This window comes from Punica granatum, chromosome 2 (genome assembly GCF_007655135.1).
Source record: "Punica granatum isolate Tunisia-2019 chromosome 2, ASM765513v2, whole genome shotgun sequence".
NCBI classification, from domain to species: domain Eukaryota; kingdom Viridiplantae; phylum Streptophyta; class Magnoliopsida; order Myrtales; family Lythraceae; genus Punica; species Punica granatum.
In genome coordinates, this window is record NC_045128.1 from 2,492,585 (window position 1) to 2,515,780 (window position 23,196).

Genomic DNA, 23,196 nt, shown 5'->3' on the forward strand with positions numbered 1-23,196 from the left:
TAATTAGATTGATCCAATCCATTAAGAGGAGGGAATGAAACGTTGTTTCAACTGGTGCATGCACGTAAAACCAAAGAAATTAAAAATATAATATAATATATAATATTATTCTGCTATTCACGTTTCTACTTATATTGCATTTCAGGGAAAATTAATTAATATTTGACAATTTCACAGTTTATGTTTTTAACACAAATTTCGTTGTTCTGTTAGGTGAATTAATTATTTAAGTTTGCCTAAGGTCTCTTCAATTGCGTTTTTCGGTCATGTTCTTAATCATTGCATTCAGCTTATCATATAAGCTTACGAGACACTACGTTATATTTATACCGTTTAGTCCGATAGATCGGAGAATAATTTTAATAAGAAATACATTTTCTTTACTAGATATGAATTTAAGTCGAATTTTGCATCCCTATGTAAATTTGAAGGTTATTCGGATTTTGTTAACTCTCAGTTTGCTTAACATATATTCAGTTCACTGATTAAAAAAAAAGTCAAAATAAAATTGACGAAGAAGAATAAGATGTGGGAATATTCCCTTTCTTGATAATTTTTCTATGAATCTATCTATTGGTTCCTCCATCATATATACAATTTACTTATTTTTAACATAACTTCCCAATTATACGATGACTTTGATTGCCAAACTCCACATGTGGGAGGATTCCCTTTCTTCTTTCTTTGTTTTAAAACCTATTGATTGATTGGTGTACTGTAGTAAATATATGCATACATAATATATAAATATAAATAAGTGTGTACGTATAGAATAACCTTGTAAAATATGCACCAAATTCCAAAAATATTATAAAAATAATAACTAGAAGATATATCTATCGAAAAGAAAGCTAGACGATAGCATTAATGTTGGCTATGATCGGCTCCATAAATTTGATTTGATAATACACAATAGAAAATGCAAATTCTTGTATATGCGTTTATTATTGTTTATCGGTCGACCATAATGAAATGAAATAGGCCGATGTGATAGTCGGTATGTGATTCCAACTTAGCAAAACATATCTAAATTAATTGATATATTTCCAAGTTTAGAAGCCCCTCAGCATCAGACCTGCAAAAATAGAATATTACAAAAACAAAATAAAATAATAAATACAAGATGGAAAAAGTTAAACGAGTGATGTATTAATTTGTTAAATCTACATACTCATCTCACGTGCAATTCCATTATTATATATACATGAAATCTACTGAGTTAAAATAGATTATACTTTAGAGTCTAATATCAACGGAATTGTATTGATCTTAATTTGCTAATTGGCGTATGGAAAATATATCTCTGTGGCACACCAGGTTAAATTTCGAGCAAAAGATTTTAACATATTTTTTCTTTTTATTGTTGATTTACTAATTTAGCATATAATTTCATACATATATACTCACTCACACAACATGCATACAACAATTGAGCTAATGATGTTGCTGACTTTTTTTTGGGGGGGGGGGGGGGGGGGGGGGGGAATAAACGCAGTAATAGAATTTCATGTGTGTGTATATATATATATTTCTGTAGATTATGCATGGAGCATCTTCCATGCAGCTTCCCGGAAATTTTCCCAGGAAGACTACAAAATAGCGTTAAGTTCTTGGAGTTTTAGGCCAAGACGAAATGCCCCAAAGGCATTTCCCTCTCGGAATGTGAATATTGCACTTTCGAATTTCGGCAGAATTAGGCCGAGGGTACGTTTCTGAAACTTCCTCGACTACTTTCCGGGGGTATGTCTGGCCCATTTTAACATTTACGACCGAGGCACGAGTACTTATCCTGTCCATGTTTCGTATGATTTAAAAGCCGGTTCCACCACAATAGTCATTTGATTCGAGATCGATATTATAGATGCAGCACGATATTTCGAAAAAGTAATGGAGAGATAGATTCCCCTTGCAGTTTGTAGATTTCTTTTATTACCTACGAAGAAAGTGAGCTACCAAAATTCCAGTCCGTTGTTCTTCGATCACATTCTCTCCCATATTTTGCATTGACAGCGCTCGTCTTGTCACAAATATCGTCATGACATATTCTTTTGGTTGCATCTCCATGAATGCACGGGCGAAGCGGATACCTATTCTTAGTTCGAAGGAAGTTTCTTGACCTCGAGCAAAACTAGCTAAAACCCCATGTTATTCCATTTTAAATTTGCAAGGCAGAGTTCGAGTTGCAATATCTGATACTGCTACAGTATCGTGTATCATGTTAGTATCAGGAAGAAACACATGTACCATATTTGAGTCCTATTAATAACATCGATGTTGCCCTTCTAATTAACACTGTTCGTACATGCAGAGCTTCGATTGCTCTGCCAGACTATATTTTGAAGGAATAATAAGTCATAAATGTAATGAGTTTTTAAGGGAAAATGCAAATTCTTGTATATGCGTTTATTATTGTTTGGGATAATTAGCCCCCTGTGGTTTGCTCCGTTAGACATGAGGGGTTACGGCGTTTTTTTTTTTCATTTTCAATCATCAATCTTTAACCTTTTAATCACTTTGGTCCTAAATCTTTTTATTTTATCGTTCTTATCCCCAACTTTCCATTTTATTTCATTTTAGTCCCATAACGAAAAATCGAAGGGGGGAGGGGGGAGGGGCCGCCAATTGGTGACCCCGAGGGCGCCGGCACCCACAGAGGACGCCGGTGACCTCGGTGGAGGGGTCGGGGTCGCCGAGCGCCCTAACCACAAGGGACTAATTGTCCCAAATAAAAGAACATTGTGCGATTTGTCCCGATCCCAAACCACAATGAGATTTTTGTCTTTTTCCCTAATCTTAATCGTGTCTCCTCTTAATCTTTAGGGCTAATGTAGACTCATGACAGCCAGATTAACCTTGTTTAGAGGTAGCTAGAAATTGATGGATATTGCAAAAATTTGGATGCTATTATCCATCAGGTGAATTTTGATTGCAGGTCTCTCGACTGATTGAGCTACTCATTGACAGGAAGAACCTTCTGCAAAAAAACTTGAGCTATTATATATGATCTGAACAGAGGCCTCAATCCCATGGCAGTCTCAATCACGGTTTTTTTTTTTTGGATGGTGGCCGGTGCCGTAATAACCGACTAGTTCACCAGGCGGTGTATTGTACGGCCTGGGGCCCGCCATTAAACTCCAGAAGCTGATTCCCGAGAGAATCGAATTCTGGACCTGGCCTATTACTTGTTGTCAGCTTACCGGCGGATCCAACCCCTCGTTGGTCTCAATCACGGCTGTGATTACACTGACTCGATGATTTGGGTGGATTGGATTCCGTGGAGCTGGTCTTATGAAAGTCTGATGGGCTGAAGATCCAAACCCGGCCCATTGGGCCGATTCAGCAACAAGCCCACAGGCCTGACAGGTGGCCACGTCAGTCTTTGACATTTGGGAAATATTATGGTTTCCTCTGTCTCTCTCTTTACTCTCTCGTCTCTATCGGCGACGTGACATTTGGGAAACCAATCAACCAAGACAGAATCATCCGATTCCGAAAGACAGCTGAAGAAGAAGTAGTTCGATCGATTGCGTCACTGAATCCGCTCGAGTCCTCAGCATCAATCCCTGTCTCTGTTTGCTTCAGCCGCTGGATCGGCTTCTTCCTGTTTCTGTTCACTCTGCAGCAGCTCAAGGTGCGGTTTCCTCCAACTTCGGCTGTTTGATTCGATTGTAGGGTTTTTGGCATTCTCGAAGCTCGGATTCCTTCCTTACTCGTCTGTGATTTGACATTGGAGCTGCTGGTCCTCGTTAATTTTATGTCTGATACCATATTTGATCGCGGAGATATGTGGTTGTGAATGCTCGTATTGTGTAATGTGACTGTTTCAGGACTGTCGAGCTCGTAAGAAACGATGAGGAATATGGATTTGGTATCGGGATATAAGGTATTGGTCGCTCCTCTTTGTTGACCCGAGAAATTATTATTGCTGCTATTGGCATTTCTCGTCTGTACTTTGTTTACGGCAGCGAAAAGGCTGATTCTTGAAATAAACACCAATATGTACACGCTTTGGAATGCATAGAATTTCCACGGGCACCTCTGTGTTCAATTTGCGTTTTGACGCGACTCTGATTGGGAAACCGATGGTCCCACTTTTTGTAATTACATTCTGGTTTGCCTGTAGTCTCAGTTTTGCAGTCTTTGAGTATAACATGTTGAAGTGGCCGTTTTTAGTAATGAAATGTTTGCAAAGTATTAGTCCTCATTGGTGGCTAAGGGGCTAATTCTCTGATTTCACATGCAGGGCGTCGTGGGGCTTGTTTTTGGGAATGACAGTTCTGCTTCAAGCGAGGATAGGTAATTTATGCTAGACACTGTTAGCTGCAACTGTTGTTTATGGAAATTATTATTTGGAGTGCTTCATCATAGCTGTAATAATATCTTTATTTAACAAAAGTAAGCACTTCAGAAGGGAAGTAATTCAAAGGCTCTTACATTTATGCAGGCTTTCTTGGTAAACTAATCGCCTAAAAATCTCAGCATAATAGTGTAGAATTTTTATCGTGGATTTTAATCTAATATAGCTAGACTGTTGGTGAAAATTTGAAACGTCTCATATTATGTGTTTTCATTTAGTTATGCATCAGAAAATCACGTGACCGATGAAGAGTTATAGGTGTGCACAATGAGAATGCCAAGTGCAGCTAGAGATTTTTGGCTGTAGCTTTAGTTTTTTGGCTCCTCATTCGGACGGAACAGACTTATTTTAGTATTAACATGATGACATATCTTAGGCTCGTGGTTTTTTTTACATAGTAAATACACCATTAGTACTTGGATGTACCGTAAAGGGTACATAGTCTCCATGCCAGTTCATTTTTACATGTTTTCAACATGAACTGGATGGAGTGGTTTCCATTTGACTCCGTCTGCTTTGCATTGACCATCAGCTATTGTATGATACAATTTCTTGTGATATATCCATTAGAGATGCAAGTGTTGCTAACTTACTGTGGTATTCTATTGCTGAATGTTCTTGTTAGTTATGTGGAACGCCTCCTAGACCGCATAAGCAATGGTGTACTAGCAGAGGACCGGAGGAATGCTATTGCCGAGCTTCAATCAGTTGTAGCAGAAAGTCGTGCTGCCCAGCTAGCTTTTGGGGCTATGGGTAAAGATCTTTGTTCAGTTTTCATGTTATCAGAATTTATGTTTCAAATATATAATATTTTTCACTCATTCCTCTGCAGGTTTCCCGGTACTCATGAGCGTCTTGAAAGAAGAACGAGATGATGTTGAGATGGTTCCTTTCTTCCTTTATTAGTTTCTTCTTCTTCTTCTTCTTCTTCTTCTTTTTTCCTCCTCTCTCTCTCTATTTTATACATACATCTATGTTTTTTGTGGAGCTTCGTAAATTTGACTGAATAATTATTATGTGGTAATTTTTAAATGAATTAAAATTAAAATAGTCGTGCAAGAATGGTGGTGAGAGATAATAACCTGCTTGGTTTGTTTCTGTAGGTCCGAGGCGCCCTTGAAACACTTGTGAGTGCCTTGACTCCTATTGACCACGCAAAAGGGCCAGCAAATGAAATTCAGGCAGCTTTGATGAATGCCGATTTACTCTCCAGAGAGGCAGAAAGCATTTCTCTCCTTCTGGGTTTACTGGTGAGAGTTTTTCTTCCTTTCTATTCATGGGAAAAGAACATGATATCAACTGAGTTTTGGTCTTCTACAGTTAGCTTATCTATGTTATTTTATTTTTCAGTCCGAAGATGATTTCTATGTCCGATATTACACCCTTCAGCTTTTGACAGCTCTTCTCACAAATTCACAGAATAGGTACTTTTTGCGGGAACTCCTCTTTTCATGTTTGAGTTATTGGATTCTTGGTCCTTTTTTGGAAAACTTTGTCTGAGTTTCACTTCAGGTTACAGGAAGCTATACTGGCCATTCCTCGTGGTATAACCCGGCTTATGGATATGCTTATGGATCGTGAGGTATAAAGATCTCCCTTGCCTCTGACCTAAAAATAGTAACAATCCCTTTTCTGTGCTTTCTTGTGGTTCTTATGTCCTTGTAATTTTACCTTTGAAGCATGCTTTAATTTTTTTAATGGAGTGGAATTTATAGTCTTGTATGCTGATGATCTGTGCGGTTCATTTTTTAGGTTATACGAAATGAAGCTTTGCTACTTCTTACTCACCTAACACGCGAAGCCGAGGTGGGTTGTCCATCCTCCTGTTATTTTCTTATACTTATCTCGTACTATGATGTTTAGATGAACCACTTGTCTAAAGTTCAAGGACGCCCTTCTGACAAAACTTTTCTTTCTAGGAAATTAAAAAAATCGTCGTCTTTGAAGGTGCATTTGAGAAGATCTTTAGCATTATCAGAGAAGAAGGTGGCTCTGATGGAGGTGTTGTTGTGCAGGTTATTCACAGCATCATTGTTTTAGCTTGTGAAAAAAGTAGCCTTTCATTATTTGGTTATGACTGTTATTGGTTGTTCATAATATGTGTATTTTTGGACGAATTATTTGAGTACCTGTTAATATGTTTTCTGCTATGCTGATCATCATGCCAATAATTATGTATACACAGGACTGTCTGGAATTGTTGAATAATCTCCTTTGTAATAGTGCATCTAACCAGGTATGTAGGTTCTATTACCTTGGTTTCCTCATTAGATTTTTATTAGCTGCTAACTACAAATCTTTCAACACAGATATTGTTGAGAGAGACTATTGGTTTTGATCCCTTGGTATCAATTTTGAAGCTACGGGCAAGCACATACAGTTTTACCCAGCAGAAGGTAAGATGCTTCATTTTTACTGTTTGGATGGTAATTGCATTCGCTTTCTTCTTTTTTTCTTTTCCCCTTCTATTAATTGCTACCCAGATATCTTATCTGTTAACTTTATTCTGTTTCAAACAAATTTATTGTAGTAGACGATCAATCTACTGAGTGCACTAGAAACCATAACTCTGTTGATATTGGGAGTTCCAGACACTGAGATTGCCAAAGATTCAGATAAGATGACCAATAAGACTGTCTTGGTTCAGGTTAATTTACAAACTCCACTTGGTCCTTTTATGCTCAAGCCATTTTCTTTCTTCAAATTTTCTTACCTTTTGATTCTATTAATTGTAGAAAAATGTAATAGATCATCTCCTTATGCTTGGCGTTGAAAGTCAATGGGCTCCTGTATCTGTTCGATGCGCAGTAAGATAGCTTGTCAATTTCCATCCAGTTTCCTGTTTATCCTCTTCCATCCCCTTTTGGCTACTAGCTGAGAGTGTGGCTTTTAGTGGATGAGGTCATATATGTTCTATTTATTTTCTTATTTCCTTCTTTAGGCTTTACGTTGCATTGGTGATCTGATTGCTGGACATGCTAAGAACCGTGATGCCCTTGCGAGTAAAGTTTTGGGAGAGGAGCCACAACTAGAGCCTTCTCTGAATTCTATTCTCAGGATTATCTTGCGGACATCCAGTATGCAAGAATTTATTGCAGCTGACTACGTCTTTAAATGCTTTACTGAGGTTTGTCTTTTTATCTGTTTTAATTAATTGTTTTGCATACAGCATGCCATTGGCTATGTTTTCTTATTTTTCGTTTCCTGGTCTTTTTATCAGGGCAATGCTGATGGTCAAACAATGTTGGCATCCACATTGATTCCGCAACCAAATTCTATGACCCATGCTCCTCCTGAGGAAGATGTGCACATGTCATTTGGAAGGTATATTCTCTGTTGCTGCGGTTGGTATTAGCAATAAAATGAGTGATAGATTGTATATATTTAATATATATTTAATAGACATATTGAAGAGAGTGTATGTTTAACCAATTCTAATAGTGAAAGACATATGCTTGTGGTCGCAGCATGTTGTTACAGGGTCTTACTTTGAGCGAGAGTGAGGGTGATCTTGAGGTGAGAATATTATATCCTTGATTATCTTTGTGCTTTTCTTTTTCTCCATCTGGAGCCACTTAATTATTCTTCTTTGCTCTCTAATACCTTTGAACTCTGTTTTCTGCAGACATGTTCCCGGGCTGCTAGTGTACTTTCACATGTATTAAAGGACAACATCCAGTGCAAGGAAAGGGTAAGCAGTGTCTTTTTGTAGACCGTGCCTTTTCTTTTTTTCTTTTGCACTACTCTATCCTAATCTTCACCCTTTCGAAAAGGAAAAGAAAAGAAAGAAAGTATTGTCTTTCAGGAGTATCTGATGTCCGACATAGTCAATAGACTCAATACATCTGAGATCGAGCTAGTAATTTCCTCTGGTTGTTATAATCTCTATTGCTGTTTTATTCTTTTTTGTGCATTGAAGTCAGAAGTACTCAGTTCCTCAAGTGCATGGCCCATTTTCATATTTCCCTTAAAAAGCTAATTTATTTATGCTCTTTCCTAATATTATTACTTCGATAATCGCTGTCTGCACTGGAGCTACTTAGCTTCTGCTGAGATATTCCATTTTGCTTCTTTTTTATGGATGTGCTTCTGAAACATCTCGAACAATTTGTTTGGATTTAAATACCTGGCCATCATGGGGACTGATTACTCATCTGATTTTTCTGCTTCCTGGTCAAATCATCTTATTAGTGAAAACGGCAAAATGAATATATGCTATTTAAGCTATACATTCATGTATTTACTACTACTTAACACTACCCTCATCCTCCTGTTATTCGACATCTATGATTCAGGAGTAAAAAATGACAATGTTTTTGAGCTAAAATAATACTGGGTGGTAATCTCTGCAGGCAATCCGGATTGAACTCGAGGCACCAACACCATCATTAGGAGGTGCGGAGCCACTCATGCATCGCATGGTCAAGTACTTGGCTCTTGCTTCTTCCATGAAGACTAAAGATGGAAAGTCAATTTCAGGGAACCTGATTGTTCAACCCATAATTTTGAAGTTGCTCGTGATTTGGCTCTCTAAATGCCCCAATGCTGTCCAGTGTTTCCTTGATTCACGTCCTCACCTTACGTATCTGTTGGAGCTCATATCGAGTCCATCTGCTACCGTGTGTATCAGAGGCTTAGCTGCTCTTCTGTTAGGAGAGTGCGTCCTTTACAACAAGTCCGCTGAAAATGGAAAGGATTCTTTCACAATTGTTGATTCCATAAGCCAGAAAATTGGTATCACAGCTTTCTTGATGAAGTTCGACGAGATGCAGAAGAGTTCTATTTTCACATCTGTAAAGTCTGCCCAGCCTCGTAAACCCTTGACTAGGTCTACTGCAGCTAGCATGGCGGAGATTGAAGATGTGGAAGAGAGTGAATTGCCCGATCAAAAGAAGGAAGATCACCCATTTCTGTCGCTAATACTTGATGCCCAGTTCGTGAACTTTCTAAGAGGTTTGGAGGATGAAATACGGGAAAGCATAGTGGAGGTTTACAGTCACCCGAAGAGTCAGGTGGCTGTGGTGCCTGCTGAATTGGAGCAGAAGAGCGGGGAAGCTGACAGAGAATACATCGAGCGGTTAAAACTATTTGTCGAGAAGCAGTGCTTTGAGATACAGGTAGCATTATATTCCCTTCTCTTTCGTCTCGGACTCTATTTTGGCATTATTATGGGTGATGTTGGTCCCATGAATACAGCCTACTGCCCATGGATCCAATTAAGTTCTTCCAAGATTTTCAGCGGCCATGTCTTGTGCAATGAGAAGTTGAATGGTTACCTTCAGCTTTCACTTGTGTTGTAGGCGCTTCCCTACCCAATAGAAAGGGTCACTATGCTACTGGGATTGATGTGTTCATTATGCATAACCTTAGGAAATACGATCTTTCTTGATGGATAATAATGTTGTATGTTGATCAGCAACATTGGAAGGGGAGAAGAGACGAGTAGTAATGATCGGTGAAATTCAATCTCTGCATTTGGTTTGTTTATATTTCATGTATTTGTTGAACAGGGGCTACTTGGGCGTAATGCCACTCTTGCTGAGGAACTTGCCAAAAGTGGGGGTGGTTCTGAGCAGAGAACAAGTGGAGTATCAGATAGAGTCCAAGTTGACGCGCTTCGGAGAGATCTTCAAGAAGCTTCTCAAAGACTCGAGTTTCTCAAGGCAGAGAAAGCAAAGCTTGAGTCTGAGGCATCCAAGTACCGAAACATTGCTGAGAAGACAGAGTCTGATCTTAGGAGCTTGTCCGATGCATACAACAGCCTTGAGCAGGCCAACTTCAACCTCGAGAAAGAAGTGAAGGCTTTGAGGAGTGGAGGTTCAGGACTCGATCTCGAGGCGCTGAAAGCAGAAGCAAGGGAGGAAGCTCAGAAGGAGAGCGAGGCGGAGCTGAACGATTTGCTCGTCTGTCTGGGCCAGGAGCAGAGCAAGGTGGAGAGGCTGAGCGCAAGGTTGCTTGAGCTAGGGGAAGACGTGGATAAGTTGCTCGAAGGGATTGGAGAAGAAGACGATGCGGCGCTGCCCGAAGACGAGGATGAAGAAGAATGAGTGGGGCCCCGTGGTCTGCGAGGACATGGCTGCCCAGGAATGTTGTTGGGGGGGTTTGGCTTTGAACGTTTGTACACCTGATGGTGAACTGTACAGTGCTCTGATTCTTTGACGTGATGCTGAAGCTCCGAGATAGAGTAATTCTGATCCTTTGATGATGGATGTATTTTATGCTTATCTGTTTTATTTATCTATTTCTAACTTGTTGAGAACCCAAAAAAATCTGTCTTACTTTTCCTCGGAGTTTCAGAATCGATACTACCTGAGATTTAGAACGAGGGTAAAGGAACCATTTTCGAGTTTCAATCCTTCATGATGTAATGGAACAGCAATTTCGATGGGAAAACGATACCAACTTCCTCTCTTCAGTTTTTGTCCACCTGATGGATACATGGTCCCAATGCGGGCGACTACTTGCTTGGTAAGTTTGGTTGCCACCAAATTATGTTTAGCTTTCCCGGCGAGACAGGTTGAGCAGACTTGTGCGATCTAAGACTCGGAAAAGCGGAAAATGATTTCCCGAAATCATAGAAAATCCATCGAGAAGAAATCAATTTGGGCACGTCCTAAAATTTATGCAGTTGCCAATTATACATGGAGCTAACTAGGGGAAGTTGTCAATGATACAGTATGTGAGGTGGCGGGTAAGAACCAAACATAATGAATACATAATAAGTCAGCACTTATCAACGTGCCTTGGTCCGATTTACGTCCAGCAAGCTTATATTCAAAAGACCCGGTCGGATTTTCGAACTCTCGGATCGAATTGTTAATCTCGGAATTGAGAAGATGGGATATTTGGACTCGAACTTAAAATTTTTTTTAAAAAATTCCTATTTTTGGATGGAAATAAAATGAAGTTCTAATTCTGGCAATTAATCCTTATCTTTATAAATAAATAAATAGTAAATCATTGCTTAACGAAAAAATTAAGAATTTATTGCATCATATAATTTAACGTTGACAAATATTCGAGGTCATTTTTTTATCTGACATATTTCAACATTGCTATTTTTGTTTCACCAATTATCTCCTGAGACGAGATGTAATATCAAATTAATAACGTTGCAATACTTCAAATAAAAAAAAAATATTTGGATAGATTTAAGAATATCTGTCAAACTACCAGGTGCAATATATTCAAAAATAAAAGAAAAGATAGAACTGAGTGGAGTCGAAGGAAACAGAGTTATTACTAAAACCGGAGCTTAGGAGCAGCGGAGAAGAAGGGATTTGATTAAACAGAGCAGAACAATGGAGGTCAGAGCTTCGCCCTCCTCCGCCTCTGCTTCCAATGGGGTGATCCAGCACAAGGTGTACGCTCGCGTCGGGCTGCTGGGTAACCCGAGCGACGTCTACTACGGCCGCACCATCGCCCTCAGCCTCGGCAACTTCTGGGCCACCGTCCAGCTCCAGCCCTCGGATGAGCTCGTCATCAAGCCCCACCCCACCCACGATTTCGTCCACTTCAAGTCCCTCGATCACCTGGTCCGTGTCTTTCTCTCGTAATTCATGACCCTTCTTGCTGCTCATTGCATGATCTGGGTGTTACGGAATCCGTAGTGTCTCGCATTGTGTTGACCGATTTGCCTACTCGGGTCGCCGATGTGACTGTGTTTATCCCTGCATGATTAGTTTAGAGGTGCCGCCGATTGAGCTGAGATTTCTGGGTTTCGGTTTCGAATGGAAGTTCTTCGGAAAGCTTCGTTCTTTCTCAGTCTATGTTTCACATTTCTGCATTTCCATCCATTGAAGGATCTGATATTTGGGTTGCCTTTATCTTTTGATCCTAGTAGGTGAATCGGCTGCAAAGTGAAGGTTACTATGGCGGAGTGCGATTGCTCATGGCGGTTTGTAAAGTTTTTCGCAATTACTGCAAGGGTAACAACATTAATCTCCATGGAAGATGCTTCACTCTATCCTATGACACCAACATACCTCGGCAGGTAATCGTTCAGGAGAGCCTCTTCGAGAGTTCATCCCTGTTATTTTGCGGGCACCTTGGTGCTGAGTTGGTATTTGCTTTGTTCAGACTGGGCTTTCGGGTTCGAGTGCGATTGTCTGTGCAGCCTTGAATTGCCTTCTCGACTTCTACAAAGTTAGGCATTTTGTTAAGGTGGAAGTTAGACCTAATCTCGTGCTTAACGCGGAGGAAGAACTAGGGATTGTTGCTGGCCTCCAAGATCGGGTCGCCCAGGTCTATGGTGGCCTTGTATACATGGTAATGTGTGCCTTCAACTTTTCTGCCCAGGACATAGAACACGTGACGGGCGCATTTTCAGGGCGAAATGCAGCTTATTGCATGCTTCGCTTTTTATGTTTTTTTGCAGGATTTCGGCAAGGATCACATGGATAAGTTGGGGCACGGAATCTACACACCAATGGATGTGCATCTCCTCCCTCCCCTACATCTCATTTATGCTGAGAATCCAAGCGATTCTGGGAAGGTTAGCTTCATCTATTTTGGCTCTACATAATTTTGCATTTGCATTTCACTGTCTGTTTTTGCTATTTGTTCTTGTTCAATGTGAGGGAGCAGTTGTAAGATTCGGTGCATACCTATGTGATCGTTAGCTTTCGAAAAAATCTTAAGGTGTAAATTTTCGAGAGAAATGTCTTGTGTACAAATAGGCATGCAAAATGCTCCCGTGAGTTGAGAATAAGAGAACTGTCGATGTTGCAGCTTCCGTGAAAGTTCTGTCTCAGGAGTATGGCTTTACTACTCGCTTATCCACCACATCTAGATTTTAACTTCGTAACAAAATCTGGATAATAAACTCATATGCCTCTGATAATTCAAAGGGTCTTACTTTCGATATTTCGAGTTTTATACAAGTAGTGCCAGAGTTTAGAGTAAATACACGTAATATCTACTATTAAAGGTCTCAAATGAAGTTTGGATTGGTAACTGGCTGTAGTATTCATTCAAAGGATCATTGTGTTTTATTGTTTGTTTTAATTATTGTTTTTTATTGTTAGTGTCCGAGCTGAGAGTAAATACACCTAATATTTACTATTAAAGCTCTCAAATGAAGTTTGGATCGGTAACTGGCAGTGGTATTATTCAAAGGATCATTGTGTTTTATTGTTAGTTTAATTACAGCTTTCAAACTTGGCCAAATGTCAATTCAGATGTTTGATATTGAGAAGTTGATGAATTTGTGACTTCAATTTCGGGCCTATGCAGGTGCACAGTACAGTTCGACAGAGGTGGCTCAGTGGCGATAAGTTTATAATCTCATCAATGAAGGAAGTTGCAGATGTAGCTTTGGAAGGGAGGAAAGCATTGCTAGAGAATGATTACAAGAAACTTGCAGAACTCATGAATCGGAATTTTGACCTCCGAAGGTAACACATAGCATGAATTGAAGATGTAAAATTGCTGTTGAAGGATGATAGGAGCAAATTGGATTTAATCTAAGAGCGACCTCAGTTGCTTGAGCCTTCCTTGAATTTCCCCAACTATACGCTTGATATTATTTCCCCTACCCTTAGTATTGCTTCTAGCACCTCAGCCGTACTGATTAAAGCTTATAATGAGAAAAAATTACTTCTTCCATTCTTTAGGTAAGACTTGACTTTCATGTTAAGTAAACCTCGATGTTTTCAGTGTGGTGATATATCGATTCCCTGGTAAGATCAAGTTCTTTTATCGATTACAAAGCATTGATTGGGGTTTTGCAGGAAAATGTTTGGGGATGAATGCCTTGGACCTCTGAACATAGAGATGGTGGAGGTAGCACGAAGGGTAGGAGCTGCATCGAAGTTCACAGGCAGCGGAGGAGCTGTGGTTGCTTTCTGCCCTGATGGTGCCCCACAGGTCAAACTTCTTGAGGAGGCGTGCCAGAAGGCTGGGTTCATCTTTCAACCGATACAAGTGGTCCCATCACGCCTGAGTGAGACTGAGCTTAAGAGTCTATCGTATTAGAAACTCGCCCTATGAGACCTAAATGAGCGTCGAAAAATTGGGAACTTTTGTTTTTTCTCTCTTTTCTTCTGTCATTGCTACCTCTGCATAGACAATTTTGTGGACTCACATCTAGTTCAGCTTCTGTCCAATTTTCGGATCTTATCGCTACAAATTAATTAGATGGCAGCCCGATAATTAATTTGGATTACGCTTAGCCTGAGAGAATTTGTTCGGGCCAATGCTGTAAAAACTTAATAAAGTTCAAAATTCATGCATGAGTTGTTCATTTCTGTTCAACAAGTGAGTCTATGATTCAAGCTTTTATCCCACATATATAAATGGCTCGAACGGAAAAGCAAGGGATAAACAAACAGGCTATTCGGGCTTCTGGCTTGGTTCAATAAGGTGCAAAGAGGATAATATTATCAACCAAGAAAGGCTGGAGTCGATGACATTCATGTAAAAGCAAGAACTTAACCGGTATAATACGCGCTAAAATAACATCGGCATGACAGAAATAGAACAGAAACCAAACTTCTATACGTGCAGGTACTCATCTTCAGTCAGTGAAGGATTATAGGCTAGGGACTTCAGGAGATGTAGAGATTGGAAAAAAGAAAGTCTAGCGTTCGGGGAGTTTTACCCGGATTTTCCATTTGCATAAGTCTGCACAGAAAATTCTTCCCCGAGTGGCAAATTGTCATATCTTCGTATTTAGCTTCACAGGAAAACCCAAGTTAAAGCTAAATCATGCATCTTCCATTTACCCGATCATACTGCAGCAGTCAAACAATACCTCATACCGAATACGAGAAAAAGTCAGCAGTCCAACCGCTGCCTCTAGGCTATATCATACCATCAGCAAGCAGAATCCACGGGCACATAGAGAAGATGCCTGCTTACCCGTTCTATCAGAAGTTACAAAAAGGGAAGAAAGCACCATTGCAGCACTACTACCAATAGATTGCAGAACAGCTGAAAACTTATTACAGTCGCAGTAGAGAATACCACGAATTATATATACATAAATTGGATAGTGGCCAAGGGGCGTGAGTCACAGTATAGATGATTTGAATGAAATCTTCCTCATTCATGCTAATTGGGAACACGCTATCCTGCCGTCTACTGGTAATTTACATGACCAAAAGTAGATCACAACATCAGACACGATACCGAAAAGACAGCAAAGGACACACTCACCTCTCAATCACTTTCACAGGAAGAATTTTACACAAGACTAGGCTCTAAAAGCAACAGAAAACAATTTCACAAATACAGGATCAGTATCCTATTGCGGTTAGAAGACCCAGCTCTAGCTCTGGCTCTAGCTCTAGCTTTTAATCTAAGGTCACTAAGCCATTTACTGAATCGAAGAAACTCAGTCATCAGAGAGTGCTGCCATGAGATCCGGCGCTGAAGCCCAAATCGGAAGATCAATTAAAGATTGTTTGAATTCCTCTTCACGGGATTTGCACAATGACTCAGCCACATCACACAGGTTCGAGACATCCTGAATAATCACTTCTTGAGCTTCTGCCTGAAAAGGGGCAAGTTCGGATGCAAGAAATGAGAGCTCGAAAGGTACAGAATTTTCTCACAGCAATACAATCTTTATGCAAGATCGAAAATCTGTCTGATATAAAAATAGAGAAACAATCAACTCGAGAGCAGCATCGCCCGAACAAGTTGCCCTCAATGGCGAGTAATATTGACACAGCTGAAGCTAAACTTAAAACCCTAAAAATTGCTCCTTTCGCAGCTTAGAGAGCTCTATGCACATGCCTCCATGAAATTTCTAGCTTATTTCTCGTCCACCGACCAATCCGAGCAACCAGACTCGGGGGAGTCAATCGACTATCGACAATTAGGTCAATTCAGTATAGGGCAAGCAATGTTGTCTTCCCTCATTTTTCACGGCAACCAAGCAGACCCAATAGAAGAAACCCTCAATTACCTTCAACAGCAGCTTATCGAGTAGAGCCTCGAGACTGCTCTCCTCCCCGGGAGCTTCCTCGGCAAGTGGCCCGCCGGAAGAACTCGTTCTCGTCCTGTCCCTCGCTTCTTCAACGTCTCGTTCTCTCTCTCGCTGAAGCTGCTGCGCCCTGTCCTGCATTGCGTGACACGTGCTCGACAGATGTTCCCAGAGAGCCAGCTCCCTCCGGTACCGATCCCTAATCCTCAGGAGGGTCTTTTTCCTACGGTCTCCCTGGAACTTCTCCTCTGCAGCCTCAGTGTCGGCCTGCGGAGGGGCGGCGGAGGAGGAGTCGACCCGCCGCTTCTTGCGCTTGTAGATGAAGCCATCGTCGTTGCAGAGCTCCCACTCGTCGTCCGACTCGGCCGCCGTGGCCAAGTCCATTGATTGCCCGTCTTAGCGGGAAAGATCCTCAGGATCTACGAAGTGGGAATTTCAAATTTGGGGCAGAGAGAGAGAGAGTGAGAGAGAGAAGCGCTCAGTCGCCATGGAAGTGGACTATATTCCTCATTTGGGCCAATGATTTCTTTCTTTGGTCCAATGTAATCGAAAAAAGGGGGAAAAATAAAAAAAAGGGCTGTCCGGTTTCCCCGAAGGATTACGGGATGAGATTAGAACATCTCAGAATTTATGTCATTTTAAGGATTCCGGGACGAGATTTTATAGGATCTCAGAATTCATCCGGATCGTTTTAAGGATTTCAGGACGAAATTTGGTCTGGTTCAGGGATTTCGACACAAGATCAGAACGCCTCGGAATTTATCGTTTTATTTCTACTAAACAAGTTGGGTAAGACTCACATGGACGCGCCAATTGCCACGTCTGAGCCTCTCCACGAGGGCCACATTTGCCCGAATGAAGTTGTGCTCTTGCTTCGAAAGGAACTGCTGCGTCGTCTTGCCAGCGACCCGGTATTCTCTGTTAATGCGAACAGGGGGAACCGCAGATCCCTCGGATGCACCACTTTTCTGATCCACGGCACGACAGTTGGAATTACAGTGATTTTATAGTATACAAACATCCTCAGTGTTACAATACAAAAAACCTACAGAGATCAAGATGCAAGTGGGAAAAGACGCATCATTATCTCCCTACACACGCCAGAAACTACGGCGTTTCTCATGTAAATCCTAACCCCACCGGCAACGTTGACATCCCGGCGTTCCCTCTTCAGTGTACGATGGTGGAGTTCGGAGGATCAACTCCCAGAGCCACGTAATACGCCCTCTCTGCACTCGTCATTCGTTCTTGGAACATCGTCCACTCTTTCCTGCACCTCTCTCTCACCTGCAAAGATCAAACAACACAGTTATGGTTTTGATGCAGGAATTTTCAGGTGATCCTTCCTCGCCACCTAGCTCAGGGGATAATAATAACTAACAAGATTGCCACATTCCGCGATAAGATTGCTGGTGATATCTTAACGGTTTATCTCCAACTATATCATTCTGAAGAAATGAGCAGTTAATATTTTGTCATTGATGCTTACCCCTTCCCATGGAGCCTTTCCAGTTTCAGATTTACCCTGTCAAGTGTTGCAAGGACAAAATATGAAGCGCTCGTTAATGAAGACGAAAGTTGATGCACATAGCAAACACGGGTAACTCTAGTTGGTGGCTTTAAGATTAACCTGGTTTCCAAGGGATGGAACACTCTGATGAACAATCCACTGAGCATCGACAACTCCTATTTTCTCATGAGCAGGCTGTTTTCAGATCAAAGATATCGTTAGGTAAGCATCCTTTAATAGCTTGGCAAGCAAGGAAGAGCAGAACACGAACCTCCACACATTTCCGCAAAGCAAAATCTAGACCCCAGCCATGAACCAAGTCATTCTGCATTTAAGCATATGAATTTTCATTAGCATCAACACCTTTGAAAGAGAACAGGAAAAAGGGGTTGTTTGTTCTGTAGTACCAACAAGAGTGCAACGGGTGATTCCTACCTGAATCATGTGCCAAACACAGCGCCAGGCATTACGAGAAAACACAGGAGCCATTATCTCAACGAATCTGCCAGATCGCATGCAACAGCAGTGTGATCATTTATTTTCATATTATAAAAAAGTCATCGAATGAAAGGAACATAAATCCCCATTTACAGGGTAATAGCTGCAAATTTCAGTCCTAAACTGCATATTACAAAAATAATTTCATTCTGAGATCCTTTTGCTACTTCCTGTACATGGAGCATGGCACAAGCACTTACGCTGCACATGGAGGCAAATGAGGGTCAGTGCACCACCCAGGTTTCTCCTCCGTGTCTCTGCAAGGCATTGAGAAACGAGGACAAAAAGTCGAACCATCGGTAAGAAGCTAGAGATGGTTATAGATTTTTATTAAGCGAATGGAGTGGAAATAGCATTCTCACTTATGAACTTCACTGTCTCCTCTCCGTTTAGTCATCTGCCATGTCAGCCCGCTATTTGGTTCTAAACCGGGCTGTGATATCTCCAGCCCATGCTTTTTAACCAACCGTAAGTACCTACAATCGCCATACAAATGGATATGGCAACAGCATATGAGCCCGAATAACATAGATGAAACTTTAACGCGAAGGCAACCATAACATAGTATCGATGCCAAAACATTTTAAACAGACCGATAACTAGTTATAGTTTTTCCTTTTTCAGATAGAAAAATAGAAAAATTAACACTTACTTCTCAGCGTTAAAGTGTTCTACCCCGAGGTCCTCGTCCCAGATAAATATGTAATCGTACACTGCCACGATATCGGGATGCAGAAATCGTTTTGCATACCACCTTAGATCCCAATTCCAAGGGAAAAAAATAAAAGAAAAGAAAAGAAAAGGAAGTTCAGGAAACAGCCAAAAAGATGCTCCCCGTCACAAATTACGAACAAAGGAAATAGATTTAAAAAAGTAAAGAAAAAGGAGCAAGCGAATTATATATACACACCATTTGGTTTGCTTCGGCGCGCTGATGTGAATAGCTGTTTTTGACCACTCGTATTCATCCCATTCAGTTGTACGCCCATCATAGTGGAATAACATAATGGTGAAATCCTCCGAAAACTGTTAAAAAGTAAAATCAGTGAATCAAGCATGCGTACAGGTGAGATGCGCAGGGTAGAGGGACAGGGAGAGGGTTGGACCTTCTTAACCGCTGCATCGATGTTTTTCCTCTGATCATAACCAACAGTAAATGTCACGAGATACTTTGGTCTGATTTTCAAGTCCTGCAAGAGATTCCCAGTCAAAATTATGAGCTACAAGAACAACTGCTTCGATATATAAGCTTAACATATATTATATTATAAAGGAGGGTGCTATAAGAAACGAACATCCTCGGGCAAACCCCACAATCTGCGAAGATAGAAATCTGACTCAGAGACGACAATACCGGGTGGAAGTCTCTCAGCTCCACGAGGATTTGTAGGGACCCAAATCTACCAAAAGAATAAAAATTCTAAGAGTTAATTATCACGAAATACGTTAATATCTCAATGCTACTTCTAGCAACCATAAACTTGAGCTGCAAATAAACTTGAAAGAAAATATTCAAGATAAACGTATAATGTGGAAACACTATTGAAAATGAAATTGTTTCCTCCTCATGGAAAAAGATCTTCATCAACATATAAATTGTAGTTCCTCGATATAGGGGAGTTAAATTACAGAGCAACCATTAAAATGAACAAAAAAATAAAGCCATACCCTCGATTCATTGAACTCATTAATCTCAGTTGCAGAGCCACTTTTTCCCTGTAGAGAAGACCACGCATTCAGCAGTGCCTGGGTTGAAAGGCCCGAGTATTTGTCTTCAATGTATGTGAGATCAATTGAGGGAAAAAGACTTGACGGGAGATTCAACTGCCATACATAACCCAAAGTAGCATAATAACTCTTGTCACATTTTTGCTCACTGAAATTATAAGCAAGGGGCAAATCGAGCATTGTATGTAATGCTTTAAAGGTTAAAACTTTATACCTTAGTCAATGAGAGTGTTGGGAAGGATACTCCCAGGAAGAAGCCAAAAACTACTCCGATGAAAGTAGTAACTAAAAGCCGCATCGTTTCATTTGGCTTTCTGCAAAAATTTGAGAGGAGCTAGTCATTGTATATGGTGCCATCAGCAACAATGAGCAAGTCTGAGATAACTTTCAAGATTCCCCTGTTGCAGAATTATATAAGGAAGCACATACCTGCGTGTGGAGGTTCCCATTTTCGGTAAGAATATAGCGAGTCTCGCAGCACAGATGAAGATGCCTAAATTGGCTAGCAATAACAGCTTCTATCACTCATTAAACTCGCGGCTGAAAATGTGGTTAATGAGGAACGAATCACTCATGGCCGGGGACAAGCCCTGAAGAATAAGAAGGAAAGGCTCATAGTGAGAAAAGCAGAATACCCAACTGGAAAACGGCAACTACAAGGACAAGCTCCCTTGTCATAGTCTTGCCTAAGCTAACTGCGAGCTGATCTCGGCCGCGAAATATTCTGGGACCCGCATGATGCATCAACCAACATTGCATTGCAAATCTGCCATGAAACCATCAAACTTCTAAAATCGAAATGGACAGGCAAGTCGTTGCCGTTTCACCATCTGTGAGAACCTCAAAAGATAAACACGAAAGCAGCCGACGAAACCAACCAAAAGCTGCTGCTCACCAGCAACATACTCAGGTGAAAGAGACGCAAGCGCCCAACTCCCAGGATCCCCCACCTACAAGAGCATCCCCGAAGCATATGCCCAAATCACAATCTCCACGAAATCGAAAACAGGCACAAATGGGCAACGAATTCGAACTTCCAAATTGGGAGCTAACTACCAATCATGGCATAACCACAAGCAAGCTCGAATTTAATAACCAGACCCGACTCGGGGACTCCAATGAATGCCCAGATCAGCTACAAATCAAGAAACGCAAGAAAGGCAAGACCCAGAACTAGAAAGTGCTGATACAAAGGTAAAAGAAACCCAAGCAAGGGGAGATCAACCGGAAAAAAAGTACCAGCCTTTATGAGTCCCGGCGACGAAAGATCTTGATGCCGCGATGATTAATCAACCCCACTGCTCTGATATGATGATGAATTGTCGTCGCGACAAGCTCCCAATCTTAAAAATGCCGGAGAAATGGCCGACAGAGATTGACGAGAGGAGGAGGAAATGAGGGTGAGGGGCAAGTTTGATGGAAGAAATGCACGGGGGCCGTGGTCAGTGTTTGGGGCTTTTTTTCTCGTGTATTTTAAGAAAGAACCAATGGATGTGTTATCAGATTTGTTGGGCATATTTGCAATTCGTGCAGTTCGGACAAGGCCGGGAATTTATGTTCCTAAAAATGCATAAGTCGTGTTGACAGATTCTCTCTTGTTCGGAAAAAAAAGTATACGATTGATGTGATTATTATATACCTAATTAGCGCGTCATGTAATTATTTACTATGATCTAATAATTGACACCTCGCGATGAAGTAATAGTACAGAAAAATTCCTCGTCGTTCTAGATCTATTTCGCCCGTTTGCTCGTACGGCTAAGTCGGCGTGGGACCAAACCGGCTTCAAACAAATCCGATAAGCTTTAAAAAGATGAATATGATAGCAGAATAGGGCCGGTTGCCGGGGTTTAATTTTGCAATTTTGAATCACTTTGATTCAAATTATATTAAAGTAAAAAATGTGTTTGTCTTGCCTGCCACAATCTCACACGTTTGAAAATCATTTTTCATTTTAGTTTATTGCAATGGGAAAAATTCGAAACAGAAGTGCAAGTAGGTTTTATCTCTCCCCTCTTTTTTTTTTTTTTTTTCTTTTCCCGTACAATTCCATTAACATTGTGTTTTTACAAAGACCAAAAGTCCATTTTGAAATTGAAAGGAGCCAATTTCAATTTCTAAAATTATGAAAAGAAAAAAAACGAGAATTTAATTATTATCAGTGAAACTTTCATCATTATTGGGATTAATTTCATTCTAGTGGAAGTTAATCGGAAGAACACAACCCAACTAATGGCTTGCTTGTCTTGGATGAGAAAATGCTGAACGTGAACCATCCAACGGTTACATTGCTTTCCAAGCTTTCATCGCCCTTTCCATCCAAAAGGAAAGCTTATGTGAAAGTTGCAGACGCAATTACTTCTAGGGAACTGCCAAACTGGCTCTTATCTATCTTCCCGGTGCATTGCATTATTCCTCTAATTCGTCGTTCTTCGCTTAAATTGCTCTTGCTTTGACATTCATGAGCATTACTTCCTGCGTCGCGGAAATGGTCTGTGATCGGAAAGCTTCCATGCCGAGTAAAAACAACGATTGCTGCGTTTTGTGATCGATAGGCCATATTTTACATCGGAACAACGAGATAGAGGCCCTGATAATCCCCAGCCAAGGAAAGCTGTCGGAGACACGGTGGACCAAATTGAGTTTATAAAGTCGATGATGACGGATAAGCTACGCCTCATATATTATATCAAAGCCGAGGCTTCGACCCTTTTTAGGCGTGCGATTTTTCTAGGTCCAATGTATTCTTTCTTGGATTGTTTTTTCCTTCTATACATAGAGAATTATGTATCCTAGATTAAATTGGATTAATTGCACTATATAGCCTAACGTTTGAAGGAATTCTTAGTTATACTCCAACGTTATTTTTTTGCCTCGCTAGTTTGATGTCACCATCTATCCCCCCAAGGATTAGATGGTAAAACAAAAATAGCAACGTTGGGATACTTCAGGCAAAAAAATGACGTTGAGATAAATATAAAAATAACCGTCAACATTAGGTTATATTGTGCAATAAACCCGATTAAATTTGTTACCCGGAGGCCCTTGTTTTGTTTGCCTATCAAAGAAAAAAACTGCAGTAAAAAGAGGCCCGCTTCTTGGGCCCACTGGGAGGCAGGCTGGGTCCATTTCCTTAAACGGATCCGGCCCACTAAGCCAATCATGAATACAACG

The 23,196-nt window shown here is 40.7% G+C and overlaps 4 protein-coding genes across 9 annotated transcripts; 2 read left to right on the forward strand and 2 right to left on the reverse strand.

The window, feature by feature from the left end:
- Positions 1-3,424: 3,424 nt before the first annotated feature.
- LOC116196151 (golgin candidate 6) lies at positions 3,425-10,736 on the forward strand. Of its 2 annotated transcripts, XM_031525734.1 has the most exons (20): positions 3,425-3,631; positions 3,828-3,883; positions 4,244-4,296; positions 4,983-5,110; positions 5,190-5,242; positions 5,461-5,607; positions 5,708-5,781; positions 5,870-5,939; positions 6,110-6,163; positions 6,277-6,372; positions 6,543-6,593; positions 6,667-6,753; positions 6,891-7,004; positions 7,093-7,164; positions 7,299-7,484; positions 7,578-7,681; positions 7,825-7,873; positions 7,983-8,048; positions 8,710-9,474; positions 9,868-10,736. In XM_031525734.1, exons 2-20 carry the CDS (start codon positions 3,851-3,853, stop codon positions 10,402-10,404), a joined length of 2,739 nt encoding a protein of 912 aa, XP_031381594.1. In that variant the 5' UTR covers positions 3,425-3,631; positions 3,828-3,850; the 3' UTR covers positions 10,405-10,736. The 2 variants fall into 2 exon arrangements, with proteins under 2 accessions (XP_031381594.1, XP_031381595.1); XM_031525735.1 differs by lacking the exons at positions 3,425-3,631; positions 3,828-3,883; positions 4,244-4,296; positions 4,983-5,110; positions 5,190-5,242 and having other exon boundaries at positions 5,592-5,607; positions 5,877-5,939.
- Positions 10,737-11,579: 843 nt separating this feature from the next.
- On the forward strand, positions 11,580-14,600 carry LOC116195682 (glucuronokinase 1-like). Its single transcript, XM_031524984.1, has 6 exons — positions 11,580-11,892; positions 12,201-12,350; positions 12,437-12,625; positions 12,735-12,851; positions 13,592-13,752; positions 14,089-14,600. Exons 1-6 carry the CDS (start codon positions 11,659-11,661, stop codon positions 14,330-14,332), a joined length of 1,095 nt encoding a protein of 364 aa, XP_031380844.1. The 5' UTR covers positions 11,580-11,658; the 3' UTR covers positions 14,333-14,600.
- A 712-nt stretch (positions 14,601-15,312) lies between these two features.
- Positions 15,313-17,010, reverse strand: LOC116195683. The gene is made up of 2 exons (XM_031524985.1): positions 16,269-17,010; positions 15,313-15,851 (listed from the first exon to the last, which is right to left on the reverse strand). Exons 1-2 carry the CDS (start codon positions 16,668-16,670, stop codon positions 15,693-15,695), a joined length of 561 nt encoding a protein of 186 aa, XP_031380845.1. The 5' UTR covers positions 16,671-17,010; the 3' UTR covers positions 15,313-15,692.
- Positions 17,011-17,155: 145 nt separating this feature from the next.
- LOC116195681 lies at positions 17,156-21,537 on the reverse strand. Of its 5 annotated transcripts, none has more exons than XM_031524979.1 (17): positions 21,266-21,537; positions 20,918-20,972; positions 20,709-20,788; positions 20,452-20,612; positions 20,237-20,336; positions 19,963-20,118; positions 19,590-19,694; positions 19,401-19,484; positions 19,205-19,320; positions 18,947-19,048; positions 18,657-18,770; positions 18,495-18,551; positions 18,232-18,298; positions 18,068-18,121; positions 17,917-17,991; positions 17,776-17,811; positions 17,156-17,573 (listed from the first exon to the last, which is right to left on the reverse strand). In XM_031524979.1, exons 4-17 carry the CDS (start codon positions 20,469-20,471, stop codon positions 17,457-17,459), a joined length of 1,203 nt encoding a protein of 400 aa, XP_031380839.1. In that variant the 5' UTR covers positions 20,472-20,612; positions 20,709-20,788; positions 20,918-20,972; positions 21,266-21,537; the 3' UTR covers positions 17,156-17,456. The 5 variants fall into 5 exon arrangements, with proteins under 5 accessions (XP_031380839.1, XP_031380838.1, XP_031380841.1 ...); XM_031524978.1 differs by having other exon boundaries at positions 21,262-21,537; XM_031524981.1 differs by lacking the exon at positions 20,918-20,972 and having other exon boundaries at positions 21,262-21,537.
- Between the last annotated feature and the right edge of the window lie 1,659 nt (positions 21,538-23,196).

What these genes read in the sequence shown, in the direction of transcription:
- LOC116195683 (XM_031524985.1), bottom strand. Translation starts at nt 16,670, where the DNA reads ATGGACTTGGCCACGGCGGCCGAGTCGGACGACGAGTGGGAGCTCTGC. An exon ending in TCGATAAGCTGCTGTTGAAG is followed by an intron (nt 15,852 to 16,268) that starts GTAATTGAGGGT and finishes GCCCCTTTTCAG; the next exon opens with GCAGAAGCTCAAGAAGTGAT.
- LOC116195682 (XM_031524984.1), top strand. Translation starts at nt 11,659, where the DNA reads ATGGAGGTCAGAGCTTCGCCCTCCTCCGCCTCTGCTTCCAATGGGGTG. An exon ending in ACACCAACATACCTCGGCAG is followed by an intron (nt 12,351 to 12,436) that starts GTAATCGTTCAG and finishes TGCTTTGTTCAG; the next exon opens with ACTGGGCTTTCGGGTTCGAG. An exon ending in CGGAATTTTGACCTCCGAAG is followed by an intron (nt 13,753 to 14,088) that starts GTAACACATAGC and finishes GGGGTTTTGCAG; the next exon opens with GAAAATGTTTGGGGATGAAT.
- LOC116196151 (XM_031525734.1), top strand. Translation starts at nt 3,851, where the DNA reads ATGAGGAATATGGATTTGGTATCGGGATATAAG. An exon ending in ATATGCTTATGGATCGTGAG is followed by an intron (nt 5,940 to 6,109) that starts GTATAAAGATCT and finishes TTCATTTTTTAG; the next exon opens with GTTATACGAAATGAAGCTTT. An exon ending in AGAGTGAGGGTGATCTTGAG is followed by an intron (nt 7,874 to 7,982) that starts GTGAGAATATTA and finishes TGTTTTCTGCAG; the next exon opens with ACATGTTCCCGGGCTGCTAG.
- LOC116195681 (XM_031524982.1), bottom strand. Translation starts at nt 20,471, where the DNA reads ATGGGAACCTCCACACGCAG. An exon ending in TCGATGCAGCGGTTAAGAAG is followed by an intron (nt 19,321 to 19,400) that starts GTCCAACCCTCT and finishes ACTTTTTAACAG; the next exon opens with TTTTCGGAGGATTTCACCAT. An exon ending in GGAGACAGTGAAGTTCATAA is followed by an intron (nt 18,552 to 18,656) that starts GTGAGAATGCTA and finishes AATGCCTTGCAG; the next exon opens with AGACACGGAGGAGAAACCTG.